The 24814-nt window shown below is 38.3% G+C and overlaps 1 protein-coding gene across 22 annotated transcripts in view; it reads left to right on the plus strand.

Moving 5' to 3' along the window:
• Window positions 1–24814, plus strand: part of ATP2B1 (ATPase plasma membrane Ca2+ transporting 1) — a 70122-nt gene that overhangs the window by 36378 nt on the left and 8930 nt on the right. For 19 of the 22 annotated variants that reach the window (XM_083699018.1, XM_083699008.1, XM_083699020.1 and 16 more), the window contains 16 exons: window positions 3600–3854; window positions 3941–4066; window positions 7323–7466; window positions 10034–10072; window positions 11591–11746; window positions 11924–12138; window positions 12560–12802; window positions 14353–14594; window positions 15769–16006; window positions 17024–17203; window positions 17288–17375; window positions 17761–17867; window positions 19782–19973; window positions 20178–20391; window positions 20576–20787; window positions 21766–21873. In XM_083699018.1, coding sequence (XP_083555144.1) covers window positions 3600–3854; window positions 3941–4066; window positions 7323–7466; window positions 10034–10072; window positions 11591–11746; window positions 11924–12138; window positions 12560–12802; window positions 14353–14594; window positions 15769–16006; window positions 17024–17203; window positions 17288–17375; window positions 17761–17867; window positions 19782–19973; window positions 20178–20391; window positions 20576–20787; window positions 21766–21873 — 2759 coding nt within the window. The remainder of the gene's footprint in view (window positions 1–3599; window positions 3855–3940; window positions 4067–7322; window positions 7467–10033; window positions 10073–11590; window positions 11747–11923; window positions 12139–12559; window positions 12803–14352; window positions 14595–15768; window positions 16007–17023; window positions 17204–17287; window positions 17376–17760; window positions 17868–19781; window positions 19974–20177; window positions 20392–20575; window positions 20788–21765; window positions 21874–24814) is intronic. The other 3 variants (XM_083699029.1, XM_083699022.1, XM_083699014.1) reach the window with 1 other exon arrangement.

The following is a 24814-nucleotide window of genomic DNA, read 5'->3' on the forward strand; positions in this document are numbered from 1 at the left end:
AGCTGTTCCCAATTACGTAATTTGATTCTAAGGCTGCTTGTTTTTGAAAAATTCAGCTTGTAAAACACAATGAACCTTAGTTTAGCAAAGGCTTCTCAGACAGCTGAAATGCAGCCTTTAGGGTTTAATTGGAAATTTGAACAATCTTTAAAATAATTTTATAATTTAAACTTAAGAATGCCATCAACAAAAGGGGAGTGAAATCTGAATGGGGTATTTCCACCCACTCACATCACTGGACAAGAAGATGCAAATGAGCAGGAGTCATCTGATTGGGCCAGAGGACCTCTCCCCAGTTCACTTCCTGCTTAGCTGCACTGCAGGACATCTGTTCCCCATCCTGTCTTTTTACTAGGCCAGGGTGGGGTAGCAACTGGATTTTTACCCTTTCCTTTGCTTTTATTTTACTAACCCATAGTGTAAGTGAGCCTCACTTAGGCCATTGCCAAAAGGAAACCAAGGAAAAAGCATAGGCATGGAAGAAATGGGCCAGATGATATCCCCAGCAAATAATCACAAACAATAGTAAAGCTGAAATGTGTCACCACCTCATTTGCAAGAGCAGGGAAGGCTATCATCATAATTAAACCTAGTGAATGGATTTGTCAAAACCTGTCCTAGCTTGAGCAGGTGATCCACAAGTATACTGTGCTGAATGGTTTCAAAAGCTGTGAGATCCAGGACAATCAAGTAAAAATTTCTTCTCAGGTTGACCCAAAACTCATTTATTTGCAACATTCCTGTACTGCCAAATAAAAAATTTCCTCAGGCAGTTCACACAAGTTAAAACCATGAAGTTGGTTTTAAAATAATAAACAGTCAAAACAGCAACATAATAAAACCAGCAACAGAAAACAAATAGTGCAACACGTTTCAGTAATAAAACAAACACAAAAAGCCTGGGGAAATGAAAGGTCATTACAAGGTGTTGAAAAAGACCACAATGTAAGTAAACTCCTGGGGGGTGGAAAGTTTCCATAATGGGTACCACTACTGCAAATGCTCTTTCCCTTGTGGCTTCCACTTCAGCTGATTTGGCAGGGACATATAGAAGTGGGCCTTCAGGTAATGATCCTTCAGGTAATTTGGCTCTAAGCCACTTGGGACTTTAAATGTTAATACCAGCACTTTGAATTGTGCTCAGAAGCAGAAGAGAGCAAACCCCACAGGAAGTTATCAGAACATGAATGACTATAGCAAGACTATCTTTGTCCAGATAATATCATAACTGGTATATCATTTTGGGCTGATAAAAAGGTTCTCTGAACTACCAAGGATGCATGTACATTAAGAGACAGTGCTGGATCCAGGAACACCCTCCAGACTGAGCTTCTGTTCCTTTGGGGAGAGTGCAACTTCCTTCAAAACAGATTGTGCACCACTCAGCTTGTTGGATAGACCACCCACTAATAATATGTCTGCCTTGTCTAGATTGAGTTTCAGTTTATTGCCTCTTACCCAGTTCATTACCATGCCCAAGCACTGATTCATAATGTCCACTGCCTAACCTAGTTTTGATAGAAAGGAGAGAAACAACAAGAAGTCATATGTATATTGGAGACATCCAATGCCACACCTACAAATAACCTCAGCCAAAGAGTTCCAAACTGGCTCAAGACTGAATTTTAGAATTGAAACATGACTAGCAGTTCTCTTGTCCTGGCATTCCCATCATTACCCTATTCTTGGGCAGAAAGTAATCTGACCTGGATGATGTGTTTAAACTCTGAACCAGATATACATGCACTGGAAAAAGATAACATAATGAATGTACTGCCCATCAGTGTACCTTTTATGTCAAACTATTGCCATTCTTCTCACATCTAGAGTTCTGCATGAATCATTTAATAGATAGTTGGAGAGTTTAAAAACATACCCATTCTCTCTCGTTTCTTTCTTCTTTGACATCAGTTGAGTCAGTTCTTTGGGCTAAATAGGACTATCCTTTGTCAAAACTTCAAAATAGACTTAATCCACGAAAATGAGTAATACTGACGTGACCTCCACTAGTGGGGTGTGTGTATCAGACTTATTCATGGTGAATATTTTGCTGCAAAACATGAAAACTTAACCACCTCTCTAATTTGTTGTATACTGACTGTTACATTCTTTTTATCCTTGGCTTTAATCTGTTAGAACCTAGAATATATTATTGGACAGAATGGATCAGACTCTTATCTTGAAATAAATGTAACAGATTCAGGGGCGATGTTCTTGGTTGATCAAATTTGCTTACATATTGATCCATAAATTTTGTAGTACTCTGCCAAGAGTTGGTCCCCATCATGCTACCTTTTTATAAGCCCATAGCTGCTAAAAAGTGAATATGGGAATCTGTTACATGCTACGGAAAAGGTAGAAACTTTAAATCCTATGATCACAAGAAAAGAAATTTAAGTATTGATGTAAGCTCTGCTACCAGAACTTTTAGTTATGGACTAGACTAGTGGGCAAAGGTGTAAGGCCCCTGTAGTGAGCAAAGGTGAAAGGCAGGGAAGCTCTATGCAGTGTGAAAACCCCTCTGTTTTTCCCAGCCCACTTCTGCTTTAATTGTTGAAAGCTCCAAGCCCAGCATGAGAAGAAGGGGGAGGTTTAAGGATATTTCTCCAGAAACACCCACACACCCTGCGTGGGCATAGATACCTTGGCTGTGTACATACCAGAGACTTAATGCACATGTGTGTCACACAGATCTGATTGTTCCGTGTGTGCTTTTGCTCACATTCATCTACACATGAGCATTCATTTGAACTCTTTTTAAGTATTTTATTGTCTACGCCAGTGGTTCCCAATTAACTATGTTCTGCAGACCCCCTGTTTTTGAATAGCCAAGCCATGGACACCCTACTTTTGAAAATGTTATGGTAGTTTTTGTTATGTAAATGGTGCTGTGGACCCCTTGGGGTCCGCAGACCACCAGTTAGGAGCCACGGGTATGCACTAGTGTGGTGTGCTTGATAGGATTTATTCTCACTGTGAGTTGTTGTCCCCTCCCCTCAATTAGTACTTCCTTACTTGTCTCAGAGTTCCAGAAACCTGAGGTCCATTGTGGGTATGTTTACCTGTGCGTTGAGTAATTTTATTTTTATTATTGAGGTGCAAGTTTTCCCGTGTACTAAACTTGAACAAGCTGTGAGTTGAAAAGAATGTCTGTTGTACCACAGTGGAAACACCAAATTATATTGGGGGGAATGTGGACTGCCACTTGGATGACGACTGAATAATGTGGATGACATGAAAAGTATGCCCATGTGGAATGCATTGAATGCACTTTAAACTGCTGTGTATATATAACCCTTGTGGACCGATACATTTAATCTGAATAATCCTATAGCATTTGTAATAATAGTGGTAGGATACCACTGTCATGGTAGCCTAATTGCAGCCACATAATATGAACATTAACCATATTTTTTAAACTCAAGCTTTGTTGTAACCTTAGGAAAGCTGTCAAAGCTGGTGTGCATATGGGGCCTAAGTCAGTATTATTGGGTTTCTTGTGTAATAAAGTTTGGATGATAAATTTCAGTTTTCAGATTAATGCAGAACAATATTAAAATTTGAGTATGCAGTGCTGATTATTTGTTTACTTTTTCCAGTATGTGGAACAGTAGCAGCTGGTGAAGATGAGGATGAAAGTGAAACAGGGTGGATCGAAGGAGCTGCAATTCTCCTGTCTGTCGTTTGTGTGGTATTAGTCACAGCTTTCAATGACTGGAGTAAAGAGAAACAATTTAGGGGATTGCAAAGCCGCATTGAACAAGAGCAGAAGTTTACTGTCATCAGGGGTGGCCAAGTCATCCAGATACCTATAGCTGACATAGTTGTTGGTGATATTGCACAAGTAAAATATGGTAAATATACTTATTTATGATGTCATCTCTGGTAACTTCTTATTGAATGTATTTTAAAAGTACCATTTGGGCTCTTTCTTTTTTAGGTGACCTTTTACCAGCAGATGGTGTACTTATACAAGGAAATGACCTCAAAATTGATGAAAGCTCACTGACTGGAGAATCTGATCATGTTAAGAAAACATCTGATCGAGATCCTATGTTGCTCTCAGGTGAGTGATCAAATGATAGCGAAGAACTGGGCATGAGGTATTTTGGAAACTGGACAAAGTTTCCTACTTCAAGAACTAGGTTATGTGAAACACTGTCTTTCTAGGTGACATCATGCTAAGATCTAGTACTCTTATGTATTATGTATCATGCTTTTAACCTTCTCAGGGCCGGAAAGATGGGTCTTAACAACAGGTAGGATTTCAGACATACAAGCATCCTTTAATGTGATTACTTTAAGCTAGTGTGCATCGCTGAAATGTCTCAACTTTCCATATTTATTAAACACTGTTCATAGGGTAGTTTTATTAGACTCTAGTAATATGGATGCGGTGACCCCCTGAATTAAGTCAGCATGCCCTCATTTAGCTCCTCATCAATGAAATAAAAGATGAAATTATTCAAAGCCTGAAGTGAGTTATATTGTTAAGACTGCAGAAGTACTGCAGAGTGTTCCAGTTGACAGAATTCAGTTGTGCAAATAGGCAGCTATTGTTTTCCACTATACCCCAGAGACTATGCAGATTTAAACTTTATTGCCAGTCTCGAAAACTGATTCACTATCTTATATAGTATAGCCATGAACAATAACAAACTGAGCGGTCTCCTGAGCATGTTGCTATTTCTCAGTGGGCCTGTTTGGCTATATATCTGTCAGCACTCACTACCTGAGTTTGCTGTTGGTGATACTTACAGCTGCTCAGTTCAGTGCACTTGAGGTAGATAGGCATTATCTTTGCAAGACAATATATTTACAAATCATTTGAAAAATAATGGATTTTATTAGAATGCTACCCTTAACTAGCCTAATGAGGCTTGTCAGAGTGTGTATCATGGCCTAAGATTTAAAGTATTCCAGTAGAAACTCAGATGTGCTCCAGATATACAGGACTGATTGCAATATTTAGATATATTAGCGGCTTATGGGAATGCTGAAATGTAGTCTTTTCTTTGGAATTTGTTTTTTTCTTTTGGAAACTTTCTTCCCTAATCAACTTGATATCATGCAACATGTTATTATAATACATGAGTGTGTTAATAGTAAGAATGTTATGTTCTATCTAATGCTACACTGCAGTTTTCTTTAACTGTAATAAAATGTCTTATAAAAAGCAGTTCTAGTGTAAAGGACTTTACTGGAGAGCCCAACTTAAATTCCTCCAGGGGCCACTTTCGTTTATTAACCCAGCACGACTGCATGGCAGCTGCATTAACTACTGAAAAGCATTTTTTTGCTACAGTTGTAACTGTGTTCAGTGCATTCTGCTAATCCCTTCTTGGCTTTGCTCCCATAGTACTGTTTCTTCTTTCTCTGACCTCTGTTAAACATCCCTCCTTCTCTGTGTGCCCCATAGCACATGCTGTGTCTTCACCACTACAAGTGTGCAGCCCATCTGTTTCCCCACTTGCAAGTGTCTGCATAACATGTTACCAACTCATTTTTCTCCTTTATGTACCTCTGCAGTTCACAACCCATCTGTTCATTCCTTTTCTTTCAGCATTTGCTCCATTTCTTCCATTTCATCTCACCCCTTATTTCTGATCTATTGTGATTGTGCAACAGTGCACAATACTTTCACTCCCCTCAGCATATGAATTGCTGGGAAATCTGGAACAGGTGGCCAAGGCAGCCTGGCTTGCTGGCTAGATCACTAGAACAAAACTCTGAATCCAGGAAGGGAGGAATAATACAGGCATAATATGGCAGATTTACTCCCATCTTACTTCCAGCTTAGATAGGCCTTGGCTATTTCTACAAATGTGGAGAAAGGTGTTTATACAATGGATTTTATTTTATTTTGAGAGAGATATCCTTTCAGAAGGTACATCTCCAAGAATCTCAAACATTTCTTTCAGCTGCCCCATCTCACATTTAATACCCCCCCCCAAAAAAAAAACCCATAGGGAATGGGAAAGTAGTTAAAGGAGAAATTGGTAGACAGGTGCAGTGGAAGCGCTCATATTTTCCTGCACCTTATCCAAAGCAGTTTTGGGCTACTTAAGGGTGCCCCACTATAGTGCTGGCAAGGAAGGGTCAAGTGCATGTGCCTTTGGTTCTTGGCCACATTCTTAAAATATTGTGGTCAAAAACCAGAAATGGCTACACTAACTTTTCATTCCGAAATGTGTGTTTAGTGGTTCTCCTACAAGAAGAAAGTACAGTACAGCACTATATTTTACATCAAGTGTGGAGAACCTTTGGCCCTCCAGATGTAGCTGAAATAATAATAATAGTAATAATTTCATTTCTATAGCGCTTTATATTTTTAAGAAAAAACTCTTAAAGATATTTACAGCACAATAACATATTAAACAAAACAATCTAGAATAAAACATAAGCAATACAATTAACAGGAAACTAACACCATAGATTTGTAGAGTTGGAAGGGATCCTGAGGATGATCTTGTCCAACCCCCTGTGATGCAGGAATATTCAGCTGTCCCAAAGATGCATGAGTTTTAGTGTTGCACATCACATTGTTTGTAACTTTGTTGTTCAGTAGATTGTGCAACAGCATTCTGTTGGTGCAAAGCATTTCACCAGTGGAGTCACTTTAACTTAGTGTTACATTGGATGCATCCCAGTGCATGTATGTGTGCATGTGAACTTGGTAGGCATGCATCTTATATAAGCACAAATGTAGCCCACATGTGGATTGCACAAATCCTGCTCACCTGCCAGCTTATTTTTCTGCAGCCTGCCCCCCATGTGACTTTCCTTCAGCTAGATTTGCATAGGAGGAGCTTGGCTGGGGCAGAAATAGTTGCAGGGGGGCTTTCAGAATGTAAAGGGTAACTGTTCTGGGTTTACTTGTGCACTCCTTTACTCCTAAAATTGCACACACATCCATTCCCGAAAGATTGTTAGGCTAAAATGGGAGTAATCCTATGTATGCTGCCCTGAGAATGTAGTCGAAAGGTGGCTATGAAAGGGGGATATAAATTCAATAGTGCCAGTTTTTAGGCATTTACCAGTGATCTTGCACATCAGCTGTATATTGGCTAGCCAGTAGCTGGCTGTTGGTAGGCACAAAATTTTCTAATGGCTATAGTCTGTCTTAATGGTTTTTATTGGCTTAGTGTTTCTTTGGTATTATAAAACCCTTTACTTCTTTATATTTTCTGAATATCCTTGATTGATCAAAGGTGTGTTTCTGCTATAGGAAATTAATGGAAGTATTGTAACAAGTTTCTTGCTAACTTGTAGCAGACGTCTGTCTGGAACTTTGCATGAATATGAATGCTTTCACATTTCAGGTACTCATGTAATGGAAGGTTCTGGACGAATGGTAGTTACTGCTGTAGGTGTAAACTCACAAACTGGAATTATCTTTACCTTGCTTGGTGCTGGAGGTGATGACGAAGAAGAAAAGAAAGAAAAAGAGAAAAAGGACAAGAAAAGTAAGCATGAAGTTTTGGATGGACTTTAGAGATACATTTTGTAGTTGGCTTCTCTTCTGTAAGTATGTCTGCAAGTGGTGTTGACCATGCAGAATGACAACGTAGGCAGGTACAAAATAACTACATAGAACTCCTGCTTCCACTTATTCCATTGTCCAAGCGGTTAAGTTTGAAAATTAAATAGTCAATTTTGTCTCTGAAGTCTTTCAAGTTAACATTCCCAACTTGCTTCAGCTGACACTTCATTACTCACTTAATACAATCACTCAAGTGCTCTTAACAGTATCACAAAAATAGGATGTGTTAAGTGAGGCCTGTCTGATATTAGTAAACTCCATAGATTATAGAGTGTTCACTCTTTTATACTAAAGGAAAAAACATGAATGGTGTTTTTTGTTGTTGTTTTTATTTGAAGAAAGGCCATATCATTTGTTGTGTCCCTTTTGAAGTTAACCCTCTCCTCTAGCCCCTGAGATTTTTTTATTCTTTATTTTGCAATACCTATACAGGTAGGTATAATACCACAGCTGCCATGGAGGACAGTATTCAGATATTGTTTAAAATTACACTGCTTCACCTGGAAACTGATATTCACCTCTTTTGTATTGCACCTCATAGATGACCTGGCTCTAGCTCAGAAAAAGAATTTTTTTTAGTGTGAACCTAGTCAATACTGAGAAATCTCTCCACATTTGCTTGAATTAATGTCAAACTCACCTTTACTAATCTTGATATGTCAGGACTTGCATTAATAGCAATACTATAATGTGAGGAGGTTTAGGGCTGTATGCACTCCATGCTTATACTGGGTAAACCAGTAAAAGGAGTAGCAGAAGCATTCTTCTAATTTCATTTGAACTATAGCTATAAAAGAATCTCATTTGTTATAATCATCCCCCACTTCCCCTGTTTCTCATGAATAGAATAACAACTCCTTGAGGTTGGGGGTAGAGGAAGATTTCAACTTTTGAGCTTATAACTACAGTGGTACCTTGCTTCTCAAACTTAATCTGTTCTGGAAGTCTGTTCCAAAACCAAAGCATTCCAAAACCAAGGTGCACTTTCCCATAGAAAATAATGCAAAATGGATTGATCCATTCCGACTTTTAAAAACAACCCCTAAAACAGAAATTTAACATGAATGTTACTATCTAACAAGACCACTGAGCCATAAAATGAAAGCAATAATAATGTTCTGTCCTATAAAATAAATAAGACAGTATTGTAGATGATCAAAATTAAAATTATTACTATTTTCTTACCTGCACTGATGATAGTCATTGTTCGGATGGGGGACTTTTATCCATTTCCGCAGTCACACAATCAATCAATCAATCAATCATAAAACGAAAAACAAGCCACAGTCACAAAAATGAAAAAGCCACACAAACAAAAACGCAAAAAATAGCAAAAACAAAAGCACCAAATATCACCTCAGAACACTGCAATCAGAAACGGAAGGCTTTAATTACAATTGGGGGGGACTTAAATTAGTTGTGCAAGGGTAAAATGGGATAAAAAACCATTATTACGATGAGGGGGGGCTTAAATTTGCCGCACAAGGGTAAAACGGGATGAAATAATCCTTAATTACTATGCAGGGGACTCAAATGAGCTGCACAACAGTGAAAACGGAAGCTTAGGAGCACGTTTGGCTTCTGAGGCAAAGTTTGAAAACCCTAATACCTACTTCTGGGTTTGTAGCGTTCGGGTTCTGAGTTGTTCAGGAACTAAGCTGTTCGAAAACCGAGGTACCACTGTACATATGTATTGTAAACTTACATATGAAACTAATCACCTTCCAGCTCCTGCCACAATGTTCAGAGGCATAAAATTCCCCCAAAGCATGGCACCTCTGAACAGTTGAACACTGTTACATTTAAAGAATTGCAGGCTTATTCTAAGTGAAATTAGACCTGAACATTCCAACTGTCTTCTGAAACACATTGGGATCTGCACCTTAGTATCAAGCAAGACATTATTCTAAATGTGTCATTAGCAATTATGTCAAATTTTTTAATATTTAATACTAGGCACAGGGAGACCTGAACTTTATGGGGAACGTTGCAGGATATTTAACCCTTTCTTTCACAGCCACAGTTGAAATGAAAATTGCCCCCTGCCACCAGTAGTGTCAATGGGAGCTTTTTTCCCTAAGGTAAATGGGGTGTGAGGAAGGATCTTTATTGATATAATGACTGGGGAGGGAAGGGTTAAGCCACAGTTCCCTGAATGCTGTGATCCTGGTGGCTACCAGCCCCTTTCCCAAATCTGGCATTTAAAAGAACCTGATTTAATTGCTAATACATTTAGTATGGTTTTAGATTGGTATGCATCCCTGAAGTCCAGAAAACTACTCAATTACTGTGAACGAGCCTGGTCCAGCACAGTAATAAACGCTTACGCAGACTTCGCAATTATATGAGAAATTATAAAAAGTCTCCTCTTCATGCTGTTGGTGCAGCAATGCCCTTTAAGACTAGATAATTCAGCAGAAGATCTCATTATCCAAATCTAAAAGTGCTTTGATCCTAGATTTCTAAAAACAACTATTTTTTTATTGGCAGGTAAAAAACAAGATGGGGCTATTGAAAATCGTAACAAAGGTAATTAACAGCACTTACAACATTAACTTGATGTTTTGAGCAAGCCGGATTAACCATAACTTTTAGGCAAAAGTTGTGCATCACATTTTAAAACTAGACATAGCTTAACCTTGCATCTAATATATGTAACTTGCCCTCACAATCTTCTGCTAGGATATATGGAACTGATGGGATTCAGCAATGCCCCCTGCCAGTGGAAGCGCTGTGTAAGGACTTCCACTTGCACAATGGAACCTTCTCCCCTTTCTGCTGTCTGTACCCAAAAAAATTGGCTGGGGGATGGTGGCTCAGGAGAATGCTTAGAACAGCATGTGAGGGGAAGGGAGGAACAATTGTTCCTTATGGCAAGCTGCTTGTTAAAGCACAACATTGAATTCCTCCCATATTCTTAAATATGTTTAAGAGATTGAAAAGGGACCACAGGCTCATGTGCTCCTTCCCCCAACACAGAGCTTAAACTGCAGTTAAGAATTCGATCAGTGCCAATAGTCACCAAAGTTAAAGCTAAGCTGGACTTTTGCTTAATACGGAGTTCTAGCTGGGGTTCCAAGTGGCTCACTCTCAGATGTGGCAGAGTGAGGATGTAATTCTGTGGCCTCCTCTCAATCTGACCATGGTTTAATAGCAAGTCCAAGCCAGTTGATAGTCTGAAAAGTCAGTATTCTATTGCCGTGTTCTGTGAGGGTATAGTACTGTTCTTATAAATGCAGGATTGTGTCTGAAAATGGCAGCCCACTGTCACTTTCCCTTAGTGTACTTTCCCTGTCTCTGCTTGTGATGTCCAGTCAGTGAACATTTCAGCAACAGACCCATGTTTAATATCACAAGGCATTGTGCTGCAATAAATCTATTTCTCAAAGCAATTTCTTTCATTCTCTGTCGCCTGAGATGCAAATAACTGTATCCAGGGGGCTACAGATCTTTGTTTGCCATGGACCCCTCTCTCATGCACCCCAACCCTATGGAGTACTCAGGGAAGAATGGCAATGAGTAGTGCCCTTCGTCATTGTGTTGGGCATGTGCAGAATGCTGTTTGTCTTTGTCTCAGCAGGAATAAAGAGAACTCCACTAAACACCCCTTGAGTTCTCTGAACTGGAGAAAAACTTGGGGGAAAGGATGCATGTATGCCTTCCCCCTGCATTTGACATGTGCTAAGCAAACACCATTCCTTTTCCTAGAGTTTTCTGTAGTTTGCAGAATTTGGGTAATAGGATTTTTGTTGGAGGCATGCAAAACAGGCAAACATGGAGTAGGGAGTCACTGGTTGTGGGTTTGTGGAAGTCAGTGGTAGTCACTAGGGTATTAAGTAAGTAAACATGATACATCCTGTTTAAATTTTGGAAATTTGGTCACATAAGCTAGTCTTGCTATCTATTCTTCACCCCTTTAATTTCAGAATATTAAATACATGCTGCTCTAGATATAGAATAAATGTCAATGACTAAATCTTTAATTTTAGGTTCACTCTATAGTGTTAGGAGTGGTGGTTTATCTATTATTTCCCCCCTTAAACTTAGCAAAAGCTCAGGATGGTGCAGCGATGGAAATGCAGCCTCTAAAAAGTGAAGATGGTGGTGATGGAGATGACAAAAAAAGAAACAATATGCCTAAGAAAGAAAAATCAGTTCTTCAAGGAAAGCTCACTAAGCTAGCAGTTCAGATTGGCAAAGCAGGTATGGCTTATTTAGTGTTCATCCTTAATGCCAGATTCTTAATGAACAAGCATTCAACTGTAGATCTTTTCTCAAACTTAACTTTGTATTAAAATTTTGAAATGAGTTTTTGAGACCTATTTTTAGAGTTTTGTCAATAATATGAATGATTAACTGGTTCTCATCTCTTCCTAAAAGGATTGCTGATGTCTGCAGTCACAGTCATCATTCTTGTATTATATTTTGTAATTGATACCTTCTGGGTCCAGAAACGTCCTTGGCTTGCTGAATGTACACCAATATATATTCAGTACTTTGTAAAGTTCTTTATCATTGGTGTTACTGTCCTGGTTGTGGCAGTTCCAGAGGGTCTTCCGCTTGCAGTTACTATCTCACTGGCTTACTCTGTAAAGGTATGTGTGAGAAACCTATGCTTCTGTGTGGTAGTACATTATGTAGCATAGATATATGTTCATAGATGTTTTTCCTAAGAAACTGGATCAATGAAATGTATTTGAATGGTTTATCTGCTTGTTCTGTTGGTTTGTTCTGCATCAACCTATCTTTACAAACACTGTGGTCATAAAGTAATCACTCAGCATTAAATGTAACTCTTCCAAACACAAGGAATATGCTTGTTAAAATAACCCTTACAGTCGATGCATCTGTCAATTGATTTTAGCTTTACCCTCTGGGTACTAATTATAAAGATTAAATATGGGATATCCATTGAATATTTATTATTGAGGAATCTCAACCTCAGCATGCACAATGACAAGTGAATTCTAAAAATGTGTTTAATGCTGTTAGACTGACTTATTCTCTTTTTTGTAGAAAATGATGAAAGATAATAACTTGGTCAGACATCTGGATGCTTGTGAAACAATGGGAAATGCAACAGCCATTTGCTCAGATAAAACAGGAACATTGACAATGAACAGAATGACGGTAGTCCAAGCTTACATCAGTGAAAAACATTATAAAAAAATTCCTGAGGCACAAGCTATTCCTGAGAAAACATTGTCATACCTTGTAACAGGAATCTCTGTAAACTCTGCTTATACTTCCAAAATCTTGGTAAGTGTGTATTGGAAACTATTGATTCAGTGGTAGAGTTAAAGCATCTCCCATTGAACCAATAGGTCTCATAACTTTGGAAGGATTGTTCTCATTTAAATTCATCAGAGTTCTATAATAAACATGTTTACTAAAGTCATATATGTCATATATGTACATTACTGAAAGATTACTAAGCTGGTGGGAAAGCTTTGATCCTTCTGAATAACTATTGGGAATATACCGTATTTTTTCCGTGTATAAGACTAGGGGTTTTTACCAAAAAATTAGGTTTAAAATTGGGGCTCATCTTATATACGGGTAGTGCTGAGGGGTGTTTTCTTAATTTTGAGTCCCCAAAAATAGGGGGCGTCTTATACATGGGGAAGTCTTATACACAGAAAAATACGGTAATTGAAATGAATGTTAATATGATATTTGAGCTTCCTTGGCTATATAATTTTTTGACATTTGGTTTTTGAAATGCCAAATGGCTCTACGTTGCTCTTCTCAGCTCTAATGCATTTTGAGTTGAAATGCATTTCCTGGGATATAGCAACAACATGCATTTCCTGGGATATAGCAACAACAATAAAAGCATAATAAATAATAATAATGTAAAAGTTTGTCTATTTTCTGGATGAAATAGCATCAATTAATTCTGAAACGGATAATTTTATGCCTTGGCTTACTTAATTCATGGCTTAATTAGTTCAAATTTCTCAACAACTAATGTATATGATCTACTGAAACTGTTCTGGAATCACAAAGTTTCACTTGTCATTTTAGCTTTCTTGTCCTTTCAGTATTTTATCTGTTGCTCTGATTGGGAAGAGCAGTGAAATATGCAAGAATTGCCTTAGCAGACTCACCAAGCCAAAACACCAACCATTCTCTGTGTGGCCTGACAGTGCTCAACACCCCCTGTTTTTGCAGTCTCAGGTAGGCAGCAAAAACAAGTTTATTGAGCAGCTTACAGAGCATGGTTAGTGAATTGAGTTTGGCTTTATGTGTTGTATTACGCAGTCCCACATACCTGCAAACTAGCAGTTGTACTGATTTAAGGACATGTTTACAAATGACACTATCCTTTATTTTTGTTTGGCCTTGGTAAAAGTGCCATTCCATGCTGAACACCAAACTACAAATGTGTCTCTGTGTCTTGCCTGGTATTGAAATGTGCACCTGACCTTTCTCATTGCACCATTATCCTGCCACTTTGTAAGAACTGACACTCAGTTACTCATTGAGTCTAATTTAACAGCTTTCTAAGAACTAATATGACTCCTGAAATTGTCTCTGACTTTTAGTGCTTGTGCTCTGACTTGAGAAGACAAATTCGTAATATAAATTTTTCTATTGGTTGCACTTTATGAACATTAAACTGCCCCCCAAACAGTGACATATTCTTTAAAGATGTGTGTAAGCTAAAAATTGCATCCAGTTTCAGCATATAACTTGCAAACCTTCAGCATATGATTTCTGAGATGCTGAATTCTAAGCTGCTGCTTATTCCTTATTTCCTTGAACCAGAAGCAAATTCCTTCTCAAGGGTTTATTCTGTCTTTCAGCCTCCTGAAAAGGAAGGTGGCTTGCCCCGTCATGTTGGTAATAAAACTGAATGTGCCTTGCTGGGACTGCTGCTGGATTTGAAACGAGACTACCAGGATGTTAGAAACGAAATACCAGAAGAGGCACTTTACAAAGTCTACACCTTCAACTCTGTTAGAAAGTCCATGAGTACTGTGTTAAAGAACTCTGATGGCAGTTTCCGGATATTCAGCAAGGGTGCCTCGGAGATAGTACTTAAAAAGCAAGTTAACTTTTTGTGGTCTCTTATCATGTAATGGTGTGATGAAATTCCAGAAATGGTACCTTCTGTTCCTTGGCTTTTAAGCACTGTATTTCTTCATTGTCCAAGTCAGGAGTTCTTAGAACTAGCTAATTTAGAAACCTTTCCTATAAGATGTTGGTATAGAGCTTGACCCAAACTTAAGCTAGTTACTTTCCAAGTCTTTGGTGAATACAAAGTTGCATTTTACTTACATTAGTCATGTGATGCAATTACTACTTTTTGCTAGAGATTAGATATATAATCTTGTCGCTTAATCATAGAAACAGTGTATTTCCTGCTCGTCTTCCCTTTAAGATGATAGTTTTCATTATCTGCCTATTGAATGAAATGTATTCTTTTCTTACTTTTTAATTGCAAAGTTTGGTGGTCAGTTAGGGCAAACTTGTTCACATGGACTGGGTGAAAAGGGAGGTAGAAACAGTCATTTTGCTTTTGCAGTTCAGGCTATTGTGTACTTTATCTTACAGGTCACACTGAACTGATTGCGGAAGATAAGGGGGGGTCTGTAGGAAAACATGACAATTCAGCTCCTGAACAGTTCCCTCTTTTGTGAAGACTTGTAGAGTTGACTTGTAGCCTTGACATTCTTGTGAATATATGAATATGCATTTTATGATCTGCTAAGCACTTACCCTATATATAAAATATGACAATGCCAGGACTACAGCACCTCTTACTGGAATGGATCTTGCTACTCTTCTGAGCCTTGTCCTAATGTTTTTAACATCTGAGTGAAAACTTTCCCATTTTGGGTGCATTTGACTTACCTTTGTTACTGCTGGGCTGTGAGATGCTGGCAAAGGGGAGCAGGATAAACTCCTGGGAGATACTCCTAGAACATGGTAGGAATGCTGTACTGTGAATCCCTCCCCCTCCCCCACTTTTGTGCCTTCTCTAGCCTTTACCTTCTCTATCGCCACCACCAAGCATTGGCATAAAGATGTTCTCATACTGGGAGGTGGGATGACAAGGCAACCAAGTTCTTCATGAAATCTGTGCTGGGATGCATGTGTATCTAGCTGCTGCAAGATTTAGGAATATTTAATGTTAGCCCCAGAAAGTACCTGCAATGCAGATGACCTTTTTTATTGAGTGTTCTGAATCTTGAAAATTGTTTCTATTTTGTTTTCAGGTGCTTCAAGATACTGAGCGCGAATGGTGAACCCAAAGTGTTCAGGCCAAGGGACCGTGATGATATTGTAAAAACTGTGATTGAGCCTATGGCCTCAGAGGGACTCAGAACCATATGTCTGGCATTCAGAGACTTCCCAGCTGGAGAACCTGAGCCAGAATGGGACAATGAAAATGACATTGTCACTGGGCTTACATGTATTGCTATTGTAGGCATTGAAGACCCTGTGAGGCCTGAGGTAGGCGGAAACTCTTCATTAAAGTGTGTTTTAGAACATTATTTGCTAAAGTAATAACTTAATGTTCTGCCAGTGTTTGGAAACAATGCCATACTTTACTTCGAAAACAGGTGTAAGCATGTCAAGGCATTAAAATAATTCCCGAGACCTAATATAACCAAATAAAGATAAATTCACATCTTCATTTTGATTGGCTTGAGTTCCGTCTTCAAGTCCCTTTTGTGAGTGAAAAGTAACTGCTGCAGATGGTGTCATTTTTAGGGAAACATATTACGACATCCTGAATTTGTGTAAGGTGGGGTAGATCCCTCTGCCTCTTTAAGAACATGTATTTATCCATGCTCCAACGAAATAGGTGGTGGAAATCAGCTACTTTAAAAAAACCCACACACCGTAATTAAATACCCCAAATGAGAGAAATATTCAGTATAAACAGCATGTGCATTTAATCTAAAAGTTACTAGACATTTGCAGAATGTTTTTTCCTGCCCTGCTGATCAAGCTTAAGTCGTAGTTCTCTTAGATAGCAAGTGAACCCTCATAAGTAGTCTGCTGTGGTACAGGGTTTGATAACAAAACTTGTGTCAAATGTCTGAGAATTAGGCTTTGTCTCAAAATGGCAAGAAACATTTTATACATTAGTTAAACAGGAGACTTCAGTCCCAGTCTCTCTCTCAGCCTTAAAACCTTTCAAAGATGGGTCACCCAAATGTTTTTAGTAGTAAGTGCATTTAATCAGTTAACTGTAAGCTATAGGACCTTAAGTGTTACAGGTGCCCAATTGTTGCCATTAACACCCAAATATATATGATTATATTTGGAATATATGCCTAATAACATGATGATACAAAATTATCTATGGAACTGTGTTAAGCCATATTATTTCAACTGAAGGACAATTTGAGATTAAGTAAGCAGGAGATTGGAGGGCAGAGAGTTGTGGATAAATAATGTTTCAAGCATGTCCATGTAGCAAAGCTTCTTCATAAACTATTCTTTTTTCAAAATAAAAATTAGGTACCAGATGCAATAAAAAAATGCCAGCGTGCTGGTATAACTGTGCGTATGGTTACTGGTGATAATATCAACACTGCCCGTGCTATTGCTTTAAAATGTGGCATTTTGCATCCTGGTGAAGATTTCTTATGCCTAGAAGGCAAAGAATTCAACCGACGAATACGTAATGAAAAAGGAGAGGTAAGTTTGGTTAATATTATTCCCTTGAATTTTGGTTTTTGAAAGTTTGCTTAGTTATAAAGCTAATCTAAATTATCTTTGCAGATAGAACAAGAGAGAATAGACAAAATTTGGCCCAAGCTTCGTGTGCTTGCAAGGTCGTCCCCCACTGACAAACACACACTGGTAAAAGGTAAATAAGCATTCTCAAATAGAAGGGTTGACTATAACTGATTGCTTTCTCTTGGAGCAGGGAGAATAAACTTTTTATTTTAGCCCATGATACTTGTATTGATCTTATCCATCCTGTATCTAGGGCTGTCAAGGTCATCGTTCAAATCTGTAACCCTGCTCTGCAGACATTAAAGGGCAAAAAATTAAAGAGGTGTTAACCAAAGTATTTTAGAAAAGACCTGTCCAACCATTTATTCAAGGACATCTATTCACTGACTGGATAAAGGTCTTTAGGATCAGGAGGCCATATCTCTTGTTAATACGGTTAATATTAGGTCAAGGCCAAACAGCAGCTCATGATTTGTATTTTGATGGCAATTCATGTATCTGTACTTCCGTTTTAGGTATAATAGACAGCACAGTTTCAGAACAGAGGCAAGTTGTAGCGGTGACTGGTGATGGTACCAATGATGGTCCAGCATTGAAAAAAGCAGATGTTGGCTTTGCCATGGTAAGTTTAAACTGCTGTCTACTGATTTTGATAAGTGCTCCTTGCTGAGCTGTACTGCCAGTTTTCATCGTGATGAACATTTGGATTCATACCAAAGGTTGAATACATCTAACTTACACTCAGCAATGGCAAGAGCAAAACTGATTGCAGCTCCCTTGGCTTTCTGTTAACCCTATTCCGAAATAACCTTGAAGAGGGAAACTGCATAAACTTACAATGTCCATATACAGGATTACACATGTATGAAAAGTGAAACAGGACTGCAGTTGGGTTCCCATCTGTTCACCATGTCTATTGGGATAGAAGCACAACTTGATTTTTCAGTATATTATATTGCAGCTTTCTTGGTGAAGGGTGGGATGTGGAGTAACTTGTGTCTCTGAATCTAAAATGAAAAGTAGGAACCTGAAGCTATTAATGTGGAGATGGCACAATAAACCTGTTTTGATAATACCAGCTAAAATAGCTGGGATTCTTAGTTTGTGTAAAGACATATAAAGCCATCATTGAGCATTCCGGGGGGCTGTTCTGATTGGATAGTGGTGGAATGTGAAGAAAACCTCAGAGGGAAATTTTGCTGTCGCTACTTGAGGTCAGATTGTATGAAACTCACTTTGGTCATTTTAATCTGAAGCGTGCTGGGTCATGAGAAGTTAATGTGGTTCATGCTAAGCTGATACTACATTTGAGCATTTATTGCTGAGATCAGGTTTCTTCTGTTCCTTTTCCTTGTCATAGTGGAATTGTGCCACTGCAACTAAGATGAGTGTAGACTAGCTTATCTCTTTAGAATTTGGTGTCACTTACATGACGCTGAACCATGAATGCTTCTATGTGTGTGTGTTTTTTCTTTTGAGTCTGGTTCATTGATCATTCCAAGAAGTAGAAATGAATTGGTCTCGTTGCTCTTGTGGGAGGTGAAGCTTTAGATTCCCTCCATACCACTCACATATGTAGTAGCATTTTAAGGTTACACTTCCTTTTTTAGTTGAAATAGCTGTGTTGCTGCATAAGTAACATTCTTTATACTACCAACAGTTTTTAACACTAGCAGCTTTTCAGATTTTGTGGATCATAATCATTTGACACAAGTAGCTGACTACTTTCCTTGTTGAAATGATACGTAAGGGACCATGCCTAGATTCCAAAACTTATTGCTTTCCTCAGCTAGAACTTGTGGAATTTGCTTAATGTGAATGGAACATTCAGGAGCTGTGCTACTGTGCCACCTAGTGGCTTTGGAGGTTAACAAAAGAGGCTTTAGAGCGTCAGGCTATTTTCATCTAAGCAAAAAATGTGCAAAATGTTGATAAAGGGCAAATGAAGCCAAAATGTGCCATTTCAGTTACTTACATTGTGGTTTACTGTACTGGAATAGCTTTAACTAGCTTATGTGCCATGCTTCATCAGTAATCATCCCTAATGGGAGCAGGTGAAATTCACTTTCAAGATTTGTAGAGTCTACGCATTGCAATTCTGTAGTGAGTATGTTAGACTAAGACTCATTGAAATCAGACTTTCTTCCGCATGTGCAAAGGATTGGATTGCATGTTTTATTAAGTCAGTTAATATTAGTGTCAACAACTCTCTATCTCCAGATAGAAACCTGAACTAATAATTGTTGCAATTGATTTTTATATACAAATGCTGACAGTGTCTAGCCTAAACAATTGGATATGACACAATAGTTATTCTTCTTACCATTTGATATTACTTAAACTTGCTATCAAGATAGTACATCATAATAATAGCTTTTGTACTGAAATATATGTTAAAAGCAAAGGATGAGACCACTGGAAGATGGTAATTTTTGGACCAGTGTTTTCAAGACTTGTGTGTGTACTTTTTAACTGCAATGTGTATAGCTGGAATGTTGTTCATCATGTTGTGACTTTTTGGGGATTTTTCTTTCAGGGTATCGCTGGAACTGATGTAGCTAAAGAAGCTTCCGATATTATCCTCACAGATGACAACTTCACAAGCATTGTTAAAGCAGTTATGTGGGGCCGAAATGTGTATGACAGTATCTCCAAATTCCTTCAGTTCCAGCTTACTGTCAATGTAGTTGCAGTAATTGTTGCTTTCACAGGAGCATGTATTACACAAGTAGGTATTATGTGTTCATTTTCAACTAGTGAAAATGCACACTTTGTATAAACTGATGATACTAGTTTTTTAGAGTGAATTTACTAGATGTATTTTTAAAACCACAGTCCCAAACCTCAATGGAGAAAATATTTAACTGCTGCATGGCTTGTTGGTTTCTAGGATATTTGTGTTTATGTATTAGGAAATGTATCGTTTTTGTAGGATTCTCCACTTAAAGCTGTTCAGATGTTATGGGTAAATCTCATAATGGACACACTGGCTTCGCTTGCCTTGGCAACGGAACCACCCACAGAAGCTCTCTTGCTGAGGAAGCCTTACGGTAGAAATAAACCTCTCATCTCGCGGACGATGATGAAGAATATTCTGGGCCATGCTTGCTATCAGCTTGTGGTTGTCTTTACACTCCTGTTTGCTGGTAAGAATTCTAGATTCCTAAGCTTTAACTTTTTAGAAGCTAAGTGCTTGCTTTGTGACTGCTTCTCAAATAGCTATTTTAGTTTTCAAATGAACTCTTCAGTATTTGATGTTTACATGGTAATGCCTTACCTGAAAATCTAAATCAGCACTGGATTCTGAGAGTGTTAATCTCCCCTTCACAGGTGAAAAAATATTTGACATTGATAGTGGACGGAATGCACCTCTTCACGCACCTCCTTCAGAGCACTATACTATTGTGTTTAATACGTTTGTTATGATGCAGCTTTTTAATGAAATAAATGCCCGAAAAATCCACGGTGAAAGGAATGTATTTGAAGGAATTTTCAATAATGCTATATTCTGTACCATAGTTCTGGGCACATTTATTGTACAGGTGGGTTGGTTACTGAACTTACTTGATAAAGAATTTTTTACTTTTTGTTGCCAAAGTTTTTTTCTCTCTATATATACCGGTATATATGTATATGTATATGTTAGGATACAGCATCCTTAGCAGGTCTAACATAGTATGTAATTTGGCTGACATCTTTAGAAATGCTTTAAATTTGGAGATAAAATACAGGTGACAGTTAAGGTCCTTATCTCTGCCCATTGTTCTGATGAATTCATAGATCCAACACGATCAGTTAAAGCAATTTTATTTGGAAATCTGATCTTTTCATATGTGACTTAAATCCAGCTACTAATTTCACAATTAAATGGGCATTATATTTGCATGTTAGATAAGACTGAACTTTTGACTCTGATTCTGTCCACTGTCAACTAAAGCTAAGTGTATCCATGTAAGAATGTGGCAGAATTAGTAATTAGTGTTTTGGATACCTGCACTGGAGTGTTAAATATGTTTGTGTGGTTCTAAAAAAATGAATTGCCCTGAATTACCAGAACTGCCCTGGTAACTGCCCTTTAAAATGCAAATAATGCACATTCATAGTTTGTATTGATTTATTTACTTCATTGCATTTTTTCTCCACCCATCTTCCCAAAGGAGAAACCTAGGGCAATGTACATACAATCCAACATAATAATATAAAATATTAAAGTACCAATATAAAACTATAATTAAACAATAACATTCCAGGAAGCAGAGATAAAAATATCACCCCATCACAGTTTCCCAGGGGCTTCACAAATCGTGACCTAGCTGTTGACCAAAATATGCCAGTGGTTGTGACAAACAGTAGACCAGATGCATTGGCAGAAGCAAGCTTCTGGGGGGCTCTAAAAATCCAACAGAAAAATAGCTCAGAGTTTTATTTTCAGAATAGACGGGTCAAATATTTGGTGCAGCATAGCCATCACCGACTTTTAAAAATATTTGTGTGATAATATTTGTGATTTTTCTTAACAGATCGTCATTGTGCAGTTTGGAGGAAAACCTTTCAGTTGTTCAGAGCTTACAGTAGAACAATGGCTCTGGTCAATTTTTCTAGGAATGGGCACACTTCTCTGGGGCCAGGTAAGAAGCAACAGTTTTTTGTGCAGTTCACTTGCTGGAATTATCAGTGTTTCTGTTTGAAAAAATATGTGTGTACATCCTACACTCCTCCTATAGCAAGTGTGGTTTTCCCACCTGTAAGCAACTTGCTCCATTACTCCCACTTTGAAGTTTTGTAGGGAACTTAGGGAAAGGAAGAATTTGCTAGCAGTGTCACTCACCTGATGGTAAGACTTCTCTCCGTGGAATGGGGAGCAAGTTTTTGGCATTTCTGTCTTCCTTCCTGCAGCCCCCCTGACTCCCTAAACCTGCTGCAAAGGACTGAGGTAACCCTCTGGAGCATATTTAGGAAGGACACAGTGGGGTGCAAGTGGGGGAAATCACTAAAAATTGCTTCTGTCTCCATTCACCTGATGCAAGCCATGCTGTCAACTGAGTGGCACAGTTAAATGCAACCAGCAATCTCTCTTCCTGCTGCTGTGAGTTGTCGGTTACTGCCTTGGTTGCATCTATTGCTGCTGTGCTTTCTACCTACTGTTTGCAATAGCCTCCTTTATCTCCCTGCACCCCAGTTAGTCACTGTATGTTCTACTTTGTTAGAAAACAAGGTTTCAAGTAAATGTTGTGGTCGATGGGTGGGAAATCTCTTTTTTTTTATTATAAGATATTTATTAGGGTTTTTTTATAAAAGAAATACAAAAATAATAAACAACATTACTTTGTTTTGACAAAATTTCATAACTTCTTTGGACTTCCTCACGTCTCCCGCTCCCACTTACATCGTTAATAAGTTTTTTTCAAGCAAATTCTCATCTTATTTGCAAATTTATAACCACTCAATTCGATATAGTATAACAATTCTCCAACAAATTTTGTTTCTCTTAATCTTATTTGTCGTCAATTTTCAGTCCAATTTAGTGGTGGCCAATTATTTATAACCAAGCATCCTCATTAACATTCCACTAAATCACAATATTTTTGTAGATAAATCTTAAATTTCTTCCAATCTTCTTCAATCCTTTCTTCTCCCAAGTCTCGAATTCTGCCAGTCATCTCCGCCAGTTGCATATAGTCCATCAGCTGCATCTGCCATTCTTCCAGTGTGGGTAGATCTTGAGTTTTCCAGTTCTTAGCGATAAGTATCCTTGCTGCCGTTGTTGCATACATAAAGAATGTTCTATCCTTCTTTAGCACCTTCTGGCCGACAATACCCAGAAGGAAGGCCTCTGGTTTCTTAGTAAAGGTATACTTAAATACCTTTTTCAGCTCATTATATATCATTTCCCAGAAGACCTTCACTTTAGGGCAGGTCCACCAGAGGTGAAAGAATGTTCCTTCATTTTCTTTACATTTCCAACATTTATTATCAGACAAATGGTATATTTTGGCAAGTTTAACTGGGGTCATGTACCATCTGTATATCATTTTCATTACATTTTCCTTCAAAGCATTACATGCAGTAAAGTTCAGCCCAGTGGTCCACAACCTTTCCCAGTCCTCAAACATAATGTTATGCCCAATGTCCTGTGCCCATTTTATCATAGCCGATTTAACCATTTCGTCTTGTGTATTCCATTTCAGCAGCAAGTTATACATTCTTGAAAGTACCTTAGCCTTAGGTTCTAACAGCTCTGTTTCCAACTTCGATTTCTCCACCTGGAACCCTAACTTTTTATCATTTTTAAACACTTCTTTAATCTGAGCGTAATGTAACCAGTCTCGCACTTTATCCTTCATTTTCTCCAAACTCTGCAATTTCCAGTTATTTCCATCTTTTTCTAATATTTCCCAATATTTTGGCCAATCGGCTTCCATATTGGGTCTTTTTCGGGCCTTAGCTTCCAGAGGTGAAAGCCACCTTGGAGTTTTATTTTCCAATAAGTCTTTGTATTTTGTCCAGACATTAAATACTGCTTTCCTGACAATATGGTTCTTAAAGGCCTTATTGATCTTGACTTTGTCATACCATAAGTATGCATGCCAACCAAAAGCGTTGTTAAAACCTTCCAAGTCCAGCACGTCAGTGTCTTCGAGAAGTAGCCAATCTTTTAGCCAGCAGAAAGCTGCGGCTTCATAGTACAACCTTAAGTCTAGCAGGGCAAAGCCCCCTCTTTCTTTCGCATCGGTTAATATCTTAAACTTAATTCTGGGCTTTTTGCCCTGCCAGACAAATTTGGAAATATCTCTCTGCCACTTCCGGAAGCACTCCGTTTTGTCCACAATTTGCAACGTTTGAAACAAAAATAACATCTTTGGCAATACATTCATCTTGATAGCAGCAATTCGGCCTAACAAAGAAAGCTTCAATTTTGTCCAACTGTCCAAGTCTCTCTTGATTTCAGACCAGCATTTTTCATAATTATCCTTGAATAGACTCAGATTTTTTGCTGTTATATTTACCCCTAGGTACTTTACCTTTTTGACCAATGATAATTCTGTTTCTCTCTGAAACCGTTCTGACTCTGTGTCTGTCAAATTTTTTCCCAACACCTTTGTTTTCTGTTTATTTAGCTTAAATCCCGCCACCCGACCAAACTCATAAATCAATTGTAGTACTCTTTTCGTACTAGATTCTGGCTCCTGCAGTGTCAAAACTAGGTCATCTGCAAAGGCTTTAAGTTTATATTGTTTCGCTCCGACCTGAATCCCTTGCACCAACCGGTCCCCTCTAATCAAGTTCAAGAGCACCTCCAAAACTGCGATAAATAACAGAGGAGAGATCGGGCAGCCTTGTCGCGTTCCTTTTTCAATTTTAAACTCTTCTGTTACCACATTGTTAACTATCAATTTTGCCTTTTGTTCTGAATATATCGCATCAATCCCATTTTCAAAACCCCACCCCACTCCCATTTCTTTTAAATTTCCCTTCATGAATTTCCAGGAGATGTTGTCAAAGGCCTTCTCCGCGTCTATAAAAATTAACACTGCTTTAGTATTTATCTCTGTTTGCAAAAGTTCCAAA

This window comes from Podarcis gaigeae (assembly GCF_964106915.1).
Source record: "Podarcis gaigeae genome assembly, chromosome: 10".
In the NCBI taxonomy this organism is placed as follows: Eukaryota; Metazoa; Chordata; class Lepidosauria; order Squamata; family Lacertidae; genus Podarcis; species Podarcis gaigeae.